Source organism: Sporothrix brasiliensis (genome assembly GCF_000820605.1).
Source record: "Sporothrix brasiliensis 5110 chromosome Unknown Cont18, whole genome shotgun sequence".
In the NCBI taxonomy this organism is placed as follows: Eukaryota; Fungi; Ascomycota; class Sordariomycetes; order Ophiostomatales; family Ophiostomataceae; genus Sporothrix; species Sporothrix brasiliensis.
In genome coordinates, this window is record NW_024467137.1 from 1,683,662 (window position 1) to 1,698,164 (window position 14,503).

The 14,503-nt window shown below is 53.3% G+C and overlaps 4 protein-coding genes across 4 annotated transcripts; 1 reads left to right on the top strand and 3 right to left on the bottom strand.

The window, feature by feature from the left end:
- Positions 1-830: 830 nt before the first annotated feature.
- SPBR_01306 (ars-binding protein) lies at positions 831-3,720 on the bottom strand (the record flags this gene model as incomplete). Its single annotated transcript, XM_040759617.1, has 2 exons — positions 831-3,131; positions 3,250-3,720. 2 exons carry the CDS (start codon positions 3,718-3,720, stop codon positions 831-833), a joined length of 2,772 nt encoding a protein of 923 aa, XP_040619467.1.
- Positions 3,721-8,539: 4,819 nt separating this feature from the next.
- Positions 8,540-9,640, top strand: SPBR_01849 (solute carrier family 25 (peroxisomal adenine nucleotide transporter), member 17; the record flags this gene model as incomplete). The annotated part of the gene is made up of 2 exons (XM_040760159.1): positions 8,540-9,425; positions 9,522-9,640. 2 exons carry the CDS (start codon positions 8,540-8,542, stop codon positions 9,638-9,640), a joined length of 1,005 nt encoding a protein of 334 aa, XP_040619468.1.
- Positions 9,641-10,107: 467 nt separating this feature from the next.
- Positions 10,108-12,899, bottom strand: SPBR_01320 (amino-acid n-acetyltransferase subunit; the record flags this gene model as incomplete). The annotated part of the gene is made up of 7 exons (XM_040759631.1): positions 10,108-11,397; positions 11,458-11,919; positions 11,995-12,083; positions 12,301-12,424; positions 12,487-12,554; positions 12,622-12,762; positions 12,836-12,899. 7 exons carry the CDS (start codon positions 12,897-12,899, stop codon positions 10,108-10,110), a joined length of 2,238 nt encoding a protein of 745 aa, XP_040619469.1.
- A 1,064-nt stretch (positions 12,900-13,963) lies between these two features.
- Positions 13,964-14,361, bottom strand: SPBR_02119 (F-type H+-transporting ATPase subunit epsilon; the record flags this gene model as incomplete). Its single annotated transcript, XM_040760428.1, has 3 exons — positions 13,964-14,038; positions 14,118-14,232; positions 14,330-14,361. 3 exons carry the CDS (start codon positions 14,359-14,361, stop codon positions 13,964-13,966), a joined length of 222 nt encoding a protein of 73 aa, XP_040619470.1.
- Between the last annotated feature and the right edge of the window lie 142 nt (positions 14,362-14,503).

The window sequence follows — 14,503 nt, forward strand, 5'->3', positions numbered from 1 at the left end:
GTGGCGTTCACACTTGGCCGGCGTTCTTTGACTTGTATTATCTTTTTGGGAGGCATCTATCCGACTGGAACACTTGTGCATTTTGATATACAAGGACATGGCACAACAGCACCATTCGTTAATCCGAAATCGCGAGCCGGTGCCATGGCTATGCAACCTCGGCGTTTTAGGGGCGTTGTCCAATATTTATATACCATTTTATTTCTCTTTTTTTCATTAAAAAAGGGCTTTCGCTTTGGAAATAATTTTCTGCTTATGTATTGACGTACGGTCCTGTATCGCGAGATTGAGGCTGCCACAAGCCGGAAGGCGTGGCTACTCTATGTCGCAAAACGTTACGACGTATTTGGACTTGACATTTACGGATTGGTGCCAGGGGTCGATCAGAGCAATGCTATATCGCGTGTTTAAGTCGTCGTATTTGAAAGCAGCTGGTTTTGGTGTTTTTTGGTGTCATTTTCGTGGTGGTATACGACTGACGATTTGTATATATATATACTCTAGTCTAACATTTCATTCGCAGAGCTAGAAAGAGGACTAAATCAAATCGGTTCACGGCATAACGAATCATAAATGAAACCCTCGGTATGGGACCTGATTAGCTCGAAAAGCATGAATGAGGTTGACAACCCAATGCTCCAAATTGGTGCATTCGTTCAATTTTGAAAAAACCTATACAACTCCGTGGCGCAGTCGCCAGTCCCAGTATATCCGTACAAAGAAAAGCAGCATTGCTCAAACCAAACGTAAAACAAATGGCCTCCCTATAGCTAAAACGACACAAAAAGATAAATAGAGCATAAATCAAAATCAGTCTCTGGCATAAATCATTAGATGTCTCCAATATCGTCGTATTCGTAGGCCCCCTGAAGACCCTGCAGTACAGCGCACCGTGTCCGGTCCAACTGCCGGTCTCGCTTGTACAAGAGGTGCAGTAGGTTACGGTACTTCTTCTCCCATAGAGCGGCGAGGGCCAGGATCTCGTCTTGGGTATTTGTGTTCGTTGGACTGGCTGTAGCAGGCAACGAGCCGCCGGCAGATCCCAGAGCAGCACCTGCAGTGGGCAGAGGTGCGCTCATGGGCATGCCATAGCCGATGCCGCTGGTCATAAAGTCCGCTGTACGACAGTAGCTTTGGATGTCGGGGTTGACAGCTGGGACAGTTCCTGTCACCATATCCTCGTAGCGGCTGGCGTCGTCGAGGTTGTTGCTCTGCGTGGGGAAGTGCATCCGGCCGCCCTCCAAGCTCGTTGGGTGTGAACCATCGGACCCAGTGCTTCGTGTCGGAGGATACGGCTGCTGAGGACGCTCCTCGGCCTCGGTCTTGAGGCCAACGGCTCGAGCTACGGACGCCTTGACATCTGCCGTCATCTTCTTCCAACGAGCGTGCTCTACCGCTTCCGTAATGTTGAACTGGCCGCACACGTCGCCGAAGCGCAGCTCCCAGGCAAAGTCGTATTTTGTGTACTCGGTCGTCTGCTCGAGACGCTTGATACGAGCGCCTGTGTTCGCCATTAGAAGTCTGCTCCCGGCAAGAGCAGCCAGGTTGATTAGAAATGCCTCCTTGCATGCAGCGCCCTTGGTCAGGCCTTCAACGATGCTGTCCACGAGGGCACTAGCTTCCTCGACGCTGCATGGCTCGATCCGCTGGTCGTTCTCATCGTACCACGCCGCCGCAAAAACTTCGGTCATAAAGTACGCCTCGATCTCGGCAATGTTTGTGCGGTCGGTGGTCTCCCCAGTGCCAAAGTGTACGCTGTACATAGGCGGTGCTTTTGGTGTCATCTGCGGCAACTGGCGGCCTTCTTCGTGCTTGTTTACCCGGCTGTTGGTTGCGATCTCAGGTGTGACGGACGACGCCTCCGTTGTTGCGGAGCCGACATTGGTAGCTGCCACCGGCGGGTGAGTGGCACCTAAACTCGGTGTCTCGCTGTGATGAGCAGTCGCATCCGGCGCAAAATTCATATTGAGCGGTAGGTCTAGCGTGCCTGTGCCGTAGCTTGTCAGAGACAGTGACTTTTCGGAGATGGCACGCGTACTCGGTGGAGAGAATGGGGGATGCATACCAAAGCTAGAAATGGGGTCGGCCACACGCTGCGACGACGGAGACGTCACACATATGTCGGTTCCTTGTTTCGAAGGAACCTGGAAAGGCAAGTGATTTGGATAGTTGCTGCGCGATGGCGCTGTAGTAGAAGACGAGCTCATGCTGTCGGACAACGTGAGCAGAGGAATCGGTGAGGACAACGATGACGTCGTGGGAACATTCATCTCGGTCAGTTGCATCGTCGGAAGCGGAGCAGCTGTTGTGGGTTCCATATGCGAGGCATACGACGACGTTACTATAGGAAACGCTGCGGCGGTACGGTCGAGGTTAACCACAGATGTCTGGTGGGAAAACGGTTCTTGGGCGTTAGGGTTGTGATGGTGTCCGTTGCGGTTAATTGGGGGCCGTCCACGCGTCTTTCCGGAGCCGCCTGTACCACTACTCCGCCAAGCAGAAGACACGACTTTAGCACCGTACCGGCGACCTGGCCGGCGCGATGACTGCCCAGCGGAAGAACCCGCCGCGGCTGGCTTTGGCTCGTCAGCCCAATAATTTGTTCTGGCGGATGGCATGATGCCCGATTGTGGGTATTCGGAGAGCGATGTGCCCATACCATCGAGGCTCGCTGACCAACCTGCGACCGGGGTGGGTGCCTGTACGTAATTCGGGCCGAACCCACTCATTTCTGGTGGTGATACATAGTGCGGACCTGTCTCCTGTGCATGTGAGAGGGGGACCCCGAAGTCATATCTGCTGTCCGATTGAGTGGACCACCGGCTTGCCAACGATGTTCCGGAGCCTGGAGCAGAAAGGTCGTCGACGTAGTCGTCCAGTCGCGGTCGATGTGATGATGAGTGGTTGGACAGGGTATCCTGGTCGGAGTCGTCGTCTGGTCGGCGGCGGCCACGGCGCGGTTTGATTTCCGGAATCAAGGCCCGAAGGGCCATGTCGTCTTTTGCTGCAACACCATCGCGAAGGTGTTCACTAACAGAGTACGGGCTTGTGGGAATGTCGGTCCAGTAGGGATGCGGCCGGTCCATGAGATAGTCGAAGAAAGCATTGGCGTGCATCGAGTGCATCCAGCGCTGAACGTTGCATGTGAGCCAAACTGTCGTAGGCCAGGACGAGCAGCCACAACAAACCATCAAAGAACAGGGCGAGGGAGAGCACAAGTTGCGGCTTATACATCTTGCTGCAACATACCTTGAGGCGGACAGCATACTGCTGGATCTTCTGGGAGCTCTGTCCCTTGTCTTGGTCGGGGGGGTCGACGCCCAATTTCAAGGCCAACTCAGCCCAGGTCTTGATCTCGCGTTCTTCTAGCTGGCAGATCAGCTGGTAGAGCGTGAAGATACTAAAATTCTTTCCATCGCTCCGGGGCGGTGTGCGAAAGGCCTCGCGTAGAGCAGTCGTGTCTGTTGCCGGCGACACGGCCGGGTTGCAGGCAAGGATGAACGACACGTAGGCATCCTCTATTGTAGTTTCTGTGACGGTGCGGTCTGGCAGGATGGCGGGACGGACGTTCCCCTGCTGCTGCTGCTGCTGCTGCTGACCAGGGACGACGCCGAGACTATTTGCTGATAACGGGGGCTGCCCTCCAGCACTCCTTATCGACGAAGCACGAGACATTGATGTCGACTGGGACGCGAAGAAGCCACTGGCTTGGCTTTGCATGGCGAGGGCTTGCTCATATGGGAGAGCGGCAGCCAAGGCTCGGTTGTGGAACGGAATGATAAAGATAGTGGTAATAGTAGTAGCAGTGAACAAACACTGGGCAATGGGCACATGCCCTTGCTGCGTAGATAAAAGAACCAAAATAAGAAATAAAGAGGAAAAAAGAAATAGAGCAAGGAGTGCAACTGAAGGCTAAAGATGACGAGAGTCGAGAGGACTTGGGACAGAGGGGAAACAAGGCCGCAAGCCGTCAAGGTAAAAGTAGAAAAATAAGGAAAAAAGAAAAGAGGATCCGAAGACGCCAGACAAGCTGGGACGATGAAAATAATATAATAGGATTCTCAATAGGATTCCGTTTCAGTCCACAAGAGGCAACGCCAAGCAGAGAAATAGACGATAGTAATAGGGAGGTCGCCAAGATCCTCGAGAGGCGACGGTCCGGTGGCCAGCATGTCGCAGACGAGAGCCGGCTCGCAACGGCAGAGAAGAAAAGACCTTGGCAACGAACATGGACAAATGTATTCTCAGACTATGTCATCGCCTGGAACGCGGCCAGCCATGCTGTAGCTGTAGCGGCGCCGGGTTGTGCTTCGTAGGAAAAGTCGCAAGACGCGCGGTCCTCGTCCCTGCGATATGTGTCGGTCCGTGATACTTGTGGCGACGCCGGGTGGCGGATCCAGACGTTGCGACGAACAAAGGCCAGTGGGGTGCAAAGCGACGGTTTCTCGGAACCGTCAGGTCGGAGGCTCGATGTGGCCCTATTGGAGATCCGACAACGTGGGAAGACGTTTTGGCGCCCGGGCGTAGTCGGTGGCAATCACAACAATGGGCCCGCCTTGTCTGTTTGTCTGTTGGTTCCTCTGAAAAGGGCAAGTGCCTTCTTTGCTTGGTTGGCAGTTGCCTGGGGAAAAAAATATTTTCTGCATAGGCCGAAGAAAAGGACCGCGAGGGAAGGCGCAGCCTTGACACTCTGATACTGACGCGAGCCGTGCATGACGGACATCGAAGAATACGCGAAACAAGACGTTCGTTTGTATTTTTTGTCCTTGTTTGTTTCCTCTGGATTTGCTCTTGTCTTCGGATCAGCTGTACGATTTCAATTTGTCTCGTCACCTTCCTCGAAGACTCCGGGGAAGCTTTTGCTCATCGCCTTAGGTTCTCTGAAGCAAGATCGTTCCTTCTGTTTTCGTCTTTCTGGTGGTCTTTCGCAATTGACAACTAGATGAACGCCCTCAAACGTCCTATGAGGTCCGTAGTTGCGCGCCTACCTCTTTTTGTCTAGGCAAAAGCGCCCAACTCGTAGATCATTGCAACGCCAATCGACTTTTGTTTGGACGATAGCTTTTTTCCCCCTCTCTTTTTGCTCAGAAGCGCGCTTGTACACATCCGTCATAAGGGTCCTCTCCGCTCACTTACACACGATGTCTCCTCTCACCCTCCTCGATCCATGTATCACGCCGATCCAAAAACAGTACCTCTTGTTTATGAGGATCAACCACCGATTGGCGAGGTTACAGTCGATATTCAGCTGTCGTACAATAGAAAGTACGGTGAAGTTTTACTAAAGTAGCTTCGAAATGGGAGCATAACATTGGCGCAAACGCTTATTCTCGGATAGACCGACACAGAGACACACACAATACTACACCACAGTCGATTCCTTTGGTATTTTCTAGATGCAAAGTCTCAAGGTATGCAGAGAAGCGAGGAACAAAAGATACTGCACATCCCGCTACAACCACAACGCCACGCATGTATATGGGAGAATCATTGAACGAGTCGCTGCGGAGAAAATTGTCCGATAGTCTAGAAGGCTGTGGACTGACGTCGACCGACTATTCGTAGTGCCAGAGCTGTTCGAGCCACTCTAGTGGCAAGCGGACAGCATCATCATGAATATGCTGTATCGTTCAGCGCTGAAAGTGCACCGCGGTCTATCAAGTATCTGACCTGGAGGCAGCCCCTAATTGAGTGCTCGTCGCGTCGTGGTGGATACGTCTTGGAAGGGACATATGGCCTGACAGCAAAGTTCGAGACCGCGTCGCGCTTTGTCTACGCTCACTCTAGCTCCTATGCGTCCGTCTACTTTCGCGTCTTTCGCTCCATTACACGGCTTGCACCATCCACCCTCCAACCTCCATCGAGCGAGGGCAGCCAGAGAGGGCTGAATGGTGTACGTGAAGGTGGGGCCCATGACGTTCCATCCACAATACAAAAAGGTAGTACCGACGGTGAAATGTTTCTACCGGTCAAGTATGGTCAAGAGTTCCAGGGGCAAATAGGAAAGAAACCTCCGGGGAGGTATTTTCAAGTCCCCTTTCGTTACAATTGGTCGAATAGAAACAGAGAACGACATATGCATATTCGCCCCAGACCTGGCCTCCGTCATGCTATGGGACCTTTCCAGGGACACTGGTAGGTCACTCTAAACAGGACTAAAGGGAGGATCAGCGGCAAAGATACGTCGTTACAAGACGAACAAAAGTAGGGGTTCTTTTCGTGCCCCGCTACTGGAGAATAGTGTTAGGCAGCACACCCGTGCCGGTCCCAGGGAGAACGGTGGAACGGCGTTTGTTCCAAAATGCGTGGACAAGTTCAGATACTGTTCCGGAAGACCGTGCGCAACGGCCCACAGTCAATTCTTACTCAATGACGTTCTCACCAATTCGCCAAGTGAAGAGGGCAGACGCCCCTCATGAAAACGACGGCGGGCCAATATCCCGAAATGGAAGGGAAAAGGGAAAAGCATCAATTCACTGTTGCCCCCAACGTTAAGGTCTTTCAACTTTTTTTTTAGCCGGACGCTTGTCATATTTAGGTCGGAGCAAACTTTCCGGGTGGCGACGGACGAATATGTCTAGAACACAAAGAAAATCTGTCCAAAAACACGAATAGCACCACAATGACTACATTCGCATAGGCAACCACGTTTAGAAAATATGTTTTGCGGTACCTTGACAGTTTGGTGCTAATGCGTACTACTTTTGTTCTATGGGGGGATGCGTGTAAATCATGTAGATAACCTGGCCAGGTTTCAAAAGTCAGACATTCAACAAAAAGCTTACAGAATTAAGTCAACCGCAGCTAGATGTTCGTCGATCATGTTGTTCGTTGCATTGGAGATTATCTTACATGCGGCTCTGTATGGCTTTACTTTTATATTCTTCTGTTTTCGTTTATTTCCCCCCAAAATCAAGAATAAATAAAACAAATATTGAGGTCAGGAAACCAGACGAAAGTAAACAAACCGTCAATAAAAAGGTCTCATAGATCCCGGTCCAGCGTTTCAAGGATAGCAACAGTTGTGCAGGCTGTGCCTGGCTGGGCAGGATAAGGGAAGACTGAGAGCACACAAGGCTTAGATTGTCAAAGTAAGTAGAAAAAGTCATATCGCCGTGTACTTTCCATGATATCCCAATTTTTAGCCTCTTCATCGAGGCCTCGCATCAAAAACGAGACGACTGTTCTGGCCAAAATCTTGCTGAAAATGAACCCAATATCAGGCCATTGCCACGTGGGAGAGGGCACGACTCCCCACAATTCGGAACATTTTTTTGACTGTGGCGTCTTATCCTGTATGTTTGTGTGACGGCGTCGACAAAGGGGTGGGAAATCAGAAGTGCTTTTAACAAAACTTTGAGCAGTATCTTAAGGGCGTGCCTTTGTGCCGTTTCCAAGTCGAGTGTGGTATATGCAATATAGCCATTCGGATTTAAGCATAATCTACGTATCCGAGCATCCTTGCATGGCATTGAGACAACCTGATCTCATCGGCTATCCTATTCGTCCCATGTTCTCGAGGCAACCTCTGCCTTTCTAGGTCGTAAACCTCACTCATAAACAAGGTTGGTCTGTGCATTGTATGACATTGGGGATTTACGTATTCGCATCGTCGCATTCCTTGGGCCCCGATTTCGCCCGCCAGCTGTTTGCCGAAAAGTGACCAGACGATAACCCTCGAGTGGCCGTTGAGTTGCAGTGTGCCTTCCGGTGTTGAGAGTGGCTTCTTGATCATGCGCCGACATTGGGGTGGTTGTTGTCTTTCTTGTACTTTGCTCCAAAGTATCGTCACAAGCCAGCGATGCAATTTCCGTTCTTAGTCATGCAGATGCCAAAGACTATGCACCATCCCACATTTATGGTTGATCGTTCCTTCACAATTTGCACGTGAAATCTCCACCCTGAACAGATAGAGAGCCTCTGAGCGGAAGCGACGCTCGGGAAAGTACGCACGGTATTTGCAGCCGACCGCAAATGCACTTGCCGCATAGGTCGCCCAGAACCAAAAAAAAAAAAAAAAAAAAAAAAAAAAAAAAAGTAAAAGGTTCAGTGGCTCACCCCCTAGTCAATGCCCCAACTTGCACTGGAGAACCCCAATCTCCTCCCCGGGAAGGCCCAGTCCATGGGCTGTAGAAGGCCCGGGGTTGCAGCATTTGGTGCAACTTACCTCGGCATTGGAGGGGCTGTCAGCAACGAACCTCGTCATTGTTCGCGCCTTCCCGCATCGCATGCATACCCCAAAAGGGAGCATCTACCTCGATTGGGGGTTCCCCTGCATAAAAGGTTCTTATTTCTGAATTTGGTGCTATTACAAGACATTCAAGAAACAAAGGGAGGCGTCTAGAAAGGAACGAAACCAGCTTGTGCTACCTCCTCCGTATAAAACAAAGAAAGAGAGAATCGAGCCGGTCGCGTTTTTCGCCTCTCGATCCAGCCGACCAACGCGCTCTCTCCGCATCGCAGCACCAGTCATCGCCACAATATCACCACATTGTCACCGCCACAGCATCATCCTTCCCCCTTCTCTCTATTCGTCGCCATGGCTCCTGCTGCTTCCAAGCCCGTGGCTGAGACCACCGCAACCTCGTCTTCGGCTGTCGCCGCTACCGTTCCGGCCAACGACAATGTCGCCCACGCCATCGCTGGTGCTGGCGGTGGCATCCTGGCCACTGTCCTGACCTACCCGCTCATCACCCTCTCGACGCGTGCGCAGGTCGAGTCGCGCCGCGCCGACTCGTCGTTCCTCAAGGCTGTTGAGGGCATCGTGGCCCGCGAGGGCGTCGCCGGCCTGTACGCCGGCCTCGACTCGGCCGTCTTCGGCATCGGCATCACCAACTTTGTCTACTACTACTGGTACGAGTGGACCCGCGCCGTGTTTGAGCGCCGCGCGGCCGGTGTTGCTGGCCGTGTTGCGGGCCAGCTGACCACGCTCGAGTCCATGCTGGCCGGCGCCCTGGCCGGCTCCGCGACCGTCATCCTGACCAACCCCATCTGGGTGGTCAACACGCGCATGACGACGCGCCAGCGGGCTGTGGAGGCGGATGTGGAGGCCGGAAGCGCGTCCAAGCAGGCAAAGGCCGCGAAGAAGCCGTCGACGATCGGCACCCTGCTTGCGCTGCTGCGCGAAGAGGGCCCCCGCGCGCTGTTTGCCGGCGTCGTGCCCGCGCTGGTGCTTGTCATCAACCCCATCCTGCAGTACACGCTGTTTGAGCAGCTCAAGAACGCTGTCCAGAAGCGGCGGCCGGTGACGCCCGGCGTTGCCTTTGTGCTGGGCGCCCTGGGCAAGCTCTTTGCGACGAGCATCACCTACCCCTACATCACCGTCAAGAGCCGCATGCACGTCGCCAAGGAGCGCCAGGAGGGCGGCGTGACGGCGTCGCTGCGTCGTGTCATCAAGGACGAGGGCTATGCCGGTCTCTACAAGGGTATGTTCTGCTCGTCATGCATTGTCGTTTCCCGTCGCTTTTCCGTTTGAAACTGTGTTTCTGTGTGTCTCGCATCCACTTACTAACATGCAACAGGCATTGGCCCCAAGATCACGCAAAGCGTTCTGACCGCCGCGTTCCTATTCGCCCTCAAGGACGTCCTCTACAACCAGACCGTGCTGCTGCGGTCGAAGACCAAGGCGATCCGGGCGTAAACACACCATCCGGCAACCCATTGATAGCCTCTCTCGAGAAGCTATCCTGTCAACATCAGCTTTGTTATATATACCATGGCGTTCGTCTGTTTTGCTCCTTACTTTATACGCCAACCTCTGGCAGCTCCCATCCAGAGGCTGCTGGAACATCTCCTAGTCTGGCATGCGCGTCTTGCCCTGCACGCACTATTTTCTATGTTTCCTTTCTGTCTCTGTGCATGATCTAGATTGTTCTGTGAAGTACTCTTGAGTACCGGTGTCAAATACCAACCAAAACGACTGTAAATATAAAAATGCAAATAAATCACAGAGAGGGGGCTTGTGTATACGATATTTCATAACCATTTCTACTATGTCATGCGACGTGACGCAATCACTGCTCTAATTCTAGCTTTGAAAATCATTGTCACCTCCAACCACCGAACTTATGCGACTATCGCACAACAACGCGCAACACCGAGCCGTCATCACGACGACGTGGCTGATGCCACCTTTGGGACGATCCACCACTCATGGTAGCACTTGTCAGGTTTCGGGACCTGCGCCGTGAGCTTCAGTGCCGCCGCTCCTACGTCGCTTTCTGCTCCGTTGCCCACGCTATTACGGGCATCCATTTCGACCCGAACCACCTCCCGCTTAAGAGATGCAACCGCGAGGCCCGCAAATATCGCCGATTTGTGCATGCCCTTGGTGCCTGACAGCCACCGTTCGTGGTGATGGGCCGAAAAGGCTTCTGCCTCGGTGAAGCGCGTTAGCGCCTCGCAGCCCTTCTTGGCGCCACCCAGTGCTTTCTCGGCATAGTCCAGAATGGCCTTGATACTCGAGGTGCTTTGCTGCGCTTCCTTCTGAAACGTCTCAAAGGACGGCAGCGCAGGTAGTCCAATGGCCGCAAAGGGCCGCATACGAAGCTCGTACCGCAACTCGTCCGTGCTGTAAGGCCGCACAGGAGTCTTGAGAAGCCCCGTGCGGTGCAGCGCGGCGTATAGACAGGACAGTGCATCGGCCAGCTCCCACGTCACGGACGCATCGAGCATCATCGTCCGCAAAAACGTCAGCGATTTCGTCATCACGGCCTCCTGGTCGCCCGGCAAGGCCCGGCCGCCACCCCGCTGCCGCATCTCTCCATGGCTGCGCAGCGTGAAGCCTCGGATGCGCTCACAGTGCATCACTCGCCTCTTGGCGAGGTAGCTGAGGTACCAGTACATGCCGGCTAGCTCGTCTGCTTGGTAGATTTCTAGCTCAAAGCCGAGCTGGACGACCCACTCCATCAGCCGGATCTTGTAGAGGAAGGCCCACGAAGAAAGCGGCAGCGGCTTGTCGCCGGGCCCGGTACCGGCCAAGAGACTATTCTCCGGGATCTCGTTTAGGGTTGACTCCACGAGGTTGTCAATTTCTTCCACGTCCATCTGCACGCGCTCCCACTCGTGGAGAATGTGGCACATCATACGCCGCGCACGACTTCGATTCTGGCAGAGCGTTCGAAAGATTTCCAGGTACGCGGGGAACGACCGTATCCGGAACTCCTCCATATGTTTGGCAAGAGCAAAGCGCGGGTCCCTGGCCACCTCGATCTCGTCATTGATCGGGTCAAGAAGAATGTTGGCTGGAAGCACCACGATCGACAGGTCGTCGTCCATAATCTGTCGTATGCTATGCTCGCCAAGCATGATGTTTTCAGCAAAGATGAAACTTTGCATTAGCACCCGTATGTACGCGAGCGGCTGTGGCTTCTTGGCTTGAAACGTAAGGACAAAATTCTGGGATACCAGTTAACCTTCTACTCCACGTTCTTGGCATCATGGAAGACAACATCATACCAGTAAACTTTGGGGATCTTCGTACGCGAGGATGCCCACCGCCTCAGCACCGTCCGTGGAGAACCGAGACCATTGCTCAACAGCGTCTTCGAAACTGGGCTGCACAATCGGCCGTGGAGGCATAGTGCTGGCCAAAAGGCCTTGCATTTTCGTGTTGAATGCCGCAGGGACTGCAATCCCTAGATCGTGGGACTCTTTAATGTTCTTGACTGCGTCCGTCATTTGCGTCCACGGTACTTTCAAGGCATCGGGGCGTATCCGCAGTTCGGCCAGCTCAATGGCCGTGAGAAACGTCTCGCGGAAGTCAAGCCGTGCCTCCAGGGCCAGAGACACGGTGTCCGCCCAAGCGTCCCCGACTTCGACGATGGCCGCGCGCGCTTCCTGGAGCACCTGGCGGATTTCGTCGCGGCCCACGTCTTCGAGCAGAGACAAGTGATACGTGTTTGTCGCAATGTCCTCTTCCTGTTCAAAGTTAAAAAACCCCTCTTTTTCTCGCAAAATACGCAGTCTAGACAACAGTGCTGAGTCGTAACTAACCTCGTAGTACACTTCACTTTTGAAGCTGGTAATAATATCTCCCACCGTCTTTATCACGGCGATGCAGTATGCTCGAAGGACGGCATGAGCTGGAGACCGTGTGGCCCCTTCAGCGCTCTGCCGCCGCATATAGTCCGCTTCGTTCAAGGTTCGTGGCGGGGGTGTAAGAATACCAGTCATGTAGATGCTTGTCAGGAGCGTTTGCGACAGCGGGTATCCAAGGTGCCATGCCATCTAGATATATGATTTGTCAGGCAACTACGAGTCAAACGACGCACACGTAGGAATAGAAGCGCACCTCCAAACATAAAAGCTGATCGATAATGCCAATCACTTCGGCCGGAAGCAGCGAGCGCATAAGTTGCTGGTGATCATTGTCCACCAACTCTTCCGCTGAGACGCAGCCGCTGTCCATTTTCGGGTTCATTATCTAGAAAAAACAGTTGTAAGAAAAGGACAACGAGATGTAGCCGGACTAGAAGCAATGCTCACCTCCAAGGCACCAACGGACTCGAAAAGTGTAAAGTAGCCATCCTTGACAATGTCTCCCGGTTCAAGAGCTGCATGGTACGTCAATATGCAAGATCCAAGAGATTGTGTGCGGTTGCGAGGGGACATAAGACGTACTCGAAGCTGCAGCCGTAAATCTAGACGTTATATCTATGGATACAACACCGTTGCTGGTAATCCTTGTCGACAAAGACGCCGGCGGAGGCGGTGATCTTGGTGGTGACCCAGAGTTTGGGGTCAGCGAGAGCTCCTCGAGGCCTACGACGCATATTAGATACGAAAGGTTTTATGGATGAGAGCACGTCAAGGCCGACGGCATGCGCTCACTCACCCTGGTTGATAACAGCCTCTTCGCGGGGTAGCCGTAAGGCATCCCGGGCCGCGTCGCTGGCCATCTCTACCGATCTAGAGGACCGGAGGCCGCAGTTATGCGAAGGCGAAGGTTTGGGCGTCGTTTATATCATGCGGTTGGACGTATGGTGGGGGTTCTCGTGGGTCCGTGGATGAGTGGGCGCAAGTCTCAGCGAGGCAGCGGCGGGGAAATGACCGTACGCGACGCAAAGTACACAACAAGAAGCAACCGGTCCGAGATGCGCCGTACGATTTGCGCCAGGGGTATCAGCGATGTCAAAGGTTCAAAAGTTGCGCTGTAGTGCGTGACTCGTGAGAAAGCTCGATTAGTGCAGACGCACTTAAACTTCTGGGGAAGGAGCCCGCCAACAAGCTCCGTCACTCTTTCCTTATACCCGCAACAGGTTCCCAAATGGGAAACAACCAGGAACGACGAGACAGATAAGATATTGGCAAGAGCAGACGAACATAACAATTAAGAGTAAAAGCTTCTCATGCAAATCCGATCACGAAGTTTGTTGTATCAAACTCCAGGGCCATTGGAGGGGTCTTGGGAAGACAAGCATCTGGGCCTGGGTAGACCTGCTGGAGCTTCAGCCAGAACGCTAACTAACCGCTAAAAAGTCTTAGGATCCTGCCTGTTGGTCGGCGTTAGCAGCCTTCACGGTGGCGGGACCATCGCGGAAGGCTCGACTGTGCGCTTCACACAGCAAACGTTATTGGCATCCAACAAGAAGGTGCGTCCAACAACCTACAGCTTCAAGTACACCATCCACCCAATTGGCGAATTCAAGATTGAATTGCAAAATTTGGTTCTCTTTATTTGTGGCTCTAAAGACGTACAAGGGCCTTTTAAATTTTCGCCTTGTCGCTATGTCCCCGACAAAATAAGTACATACAGTTGGCTTGGGGGGGTTTGCGTCGAAGCATCCACAAGACTGCAATTGTCACACGAGACCCATTCTTTTTCCTAATCCTCACGTCCTCGAGCACGGAACGGATGGCAGAGTCGGGGTTATCATTTCGTTTCCTCCTCGGCATCCACACTTCCGGCTCGTCCAGGGTCCCCTCGGGTCTCTTTCATCAGTCGTCCGGTCGTGGGTGTTGTTTATGCGGACGCGGCCTCGGTAGCGGCAGTGGCCTGGGCGTCGGCCACGTTCTTAGGCTCGCCCTGCTTTCCACCCTGTGTTCGACAATGGGTCAGTTGTCCGTCTTCCTGTCGTTCCTGTGTTTCAATTCGGACGGATGGGGCCGTTCCTTACCTGCCACTTTGAGAAGCGGAGGTCGAGCTGGCCGCGGCGCTCAGCAACGAGTCTCTTGTCCTCCTTCAGGCTGCGGCGCACGGCGCGACCGGCAATTGCCAGGTAGCGGTTGTACCTGCGAAAAGAATTGGTCAGCTCTACATTCGCCTCCGTCGCCTCGGCTTTGTTGTCGGGTTCCGTCCGCAGTCTTGCGCTGGAGTTGGGGGACTCACGAGAGGCCAGCGGCTTTCCACGCAAAGGTCATTTTGAAAAGGATGTATGGGTGTTGTTCGGAGGGCAAATCGGATTGTGGTGGGTGGTGATGATCGTGGGATGAAGCGGAGAGGTGCGGTCGGCAATAAAACCGTTTTCGAACTTCAAGGGGAAAATCTCGAGAGACCAGCAAA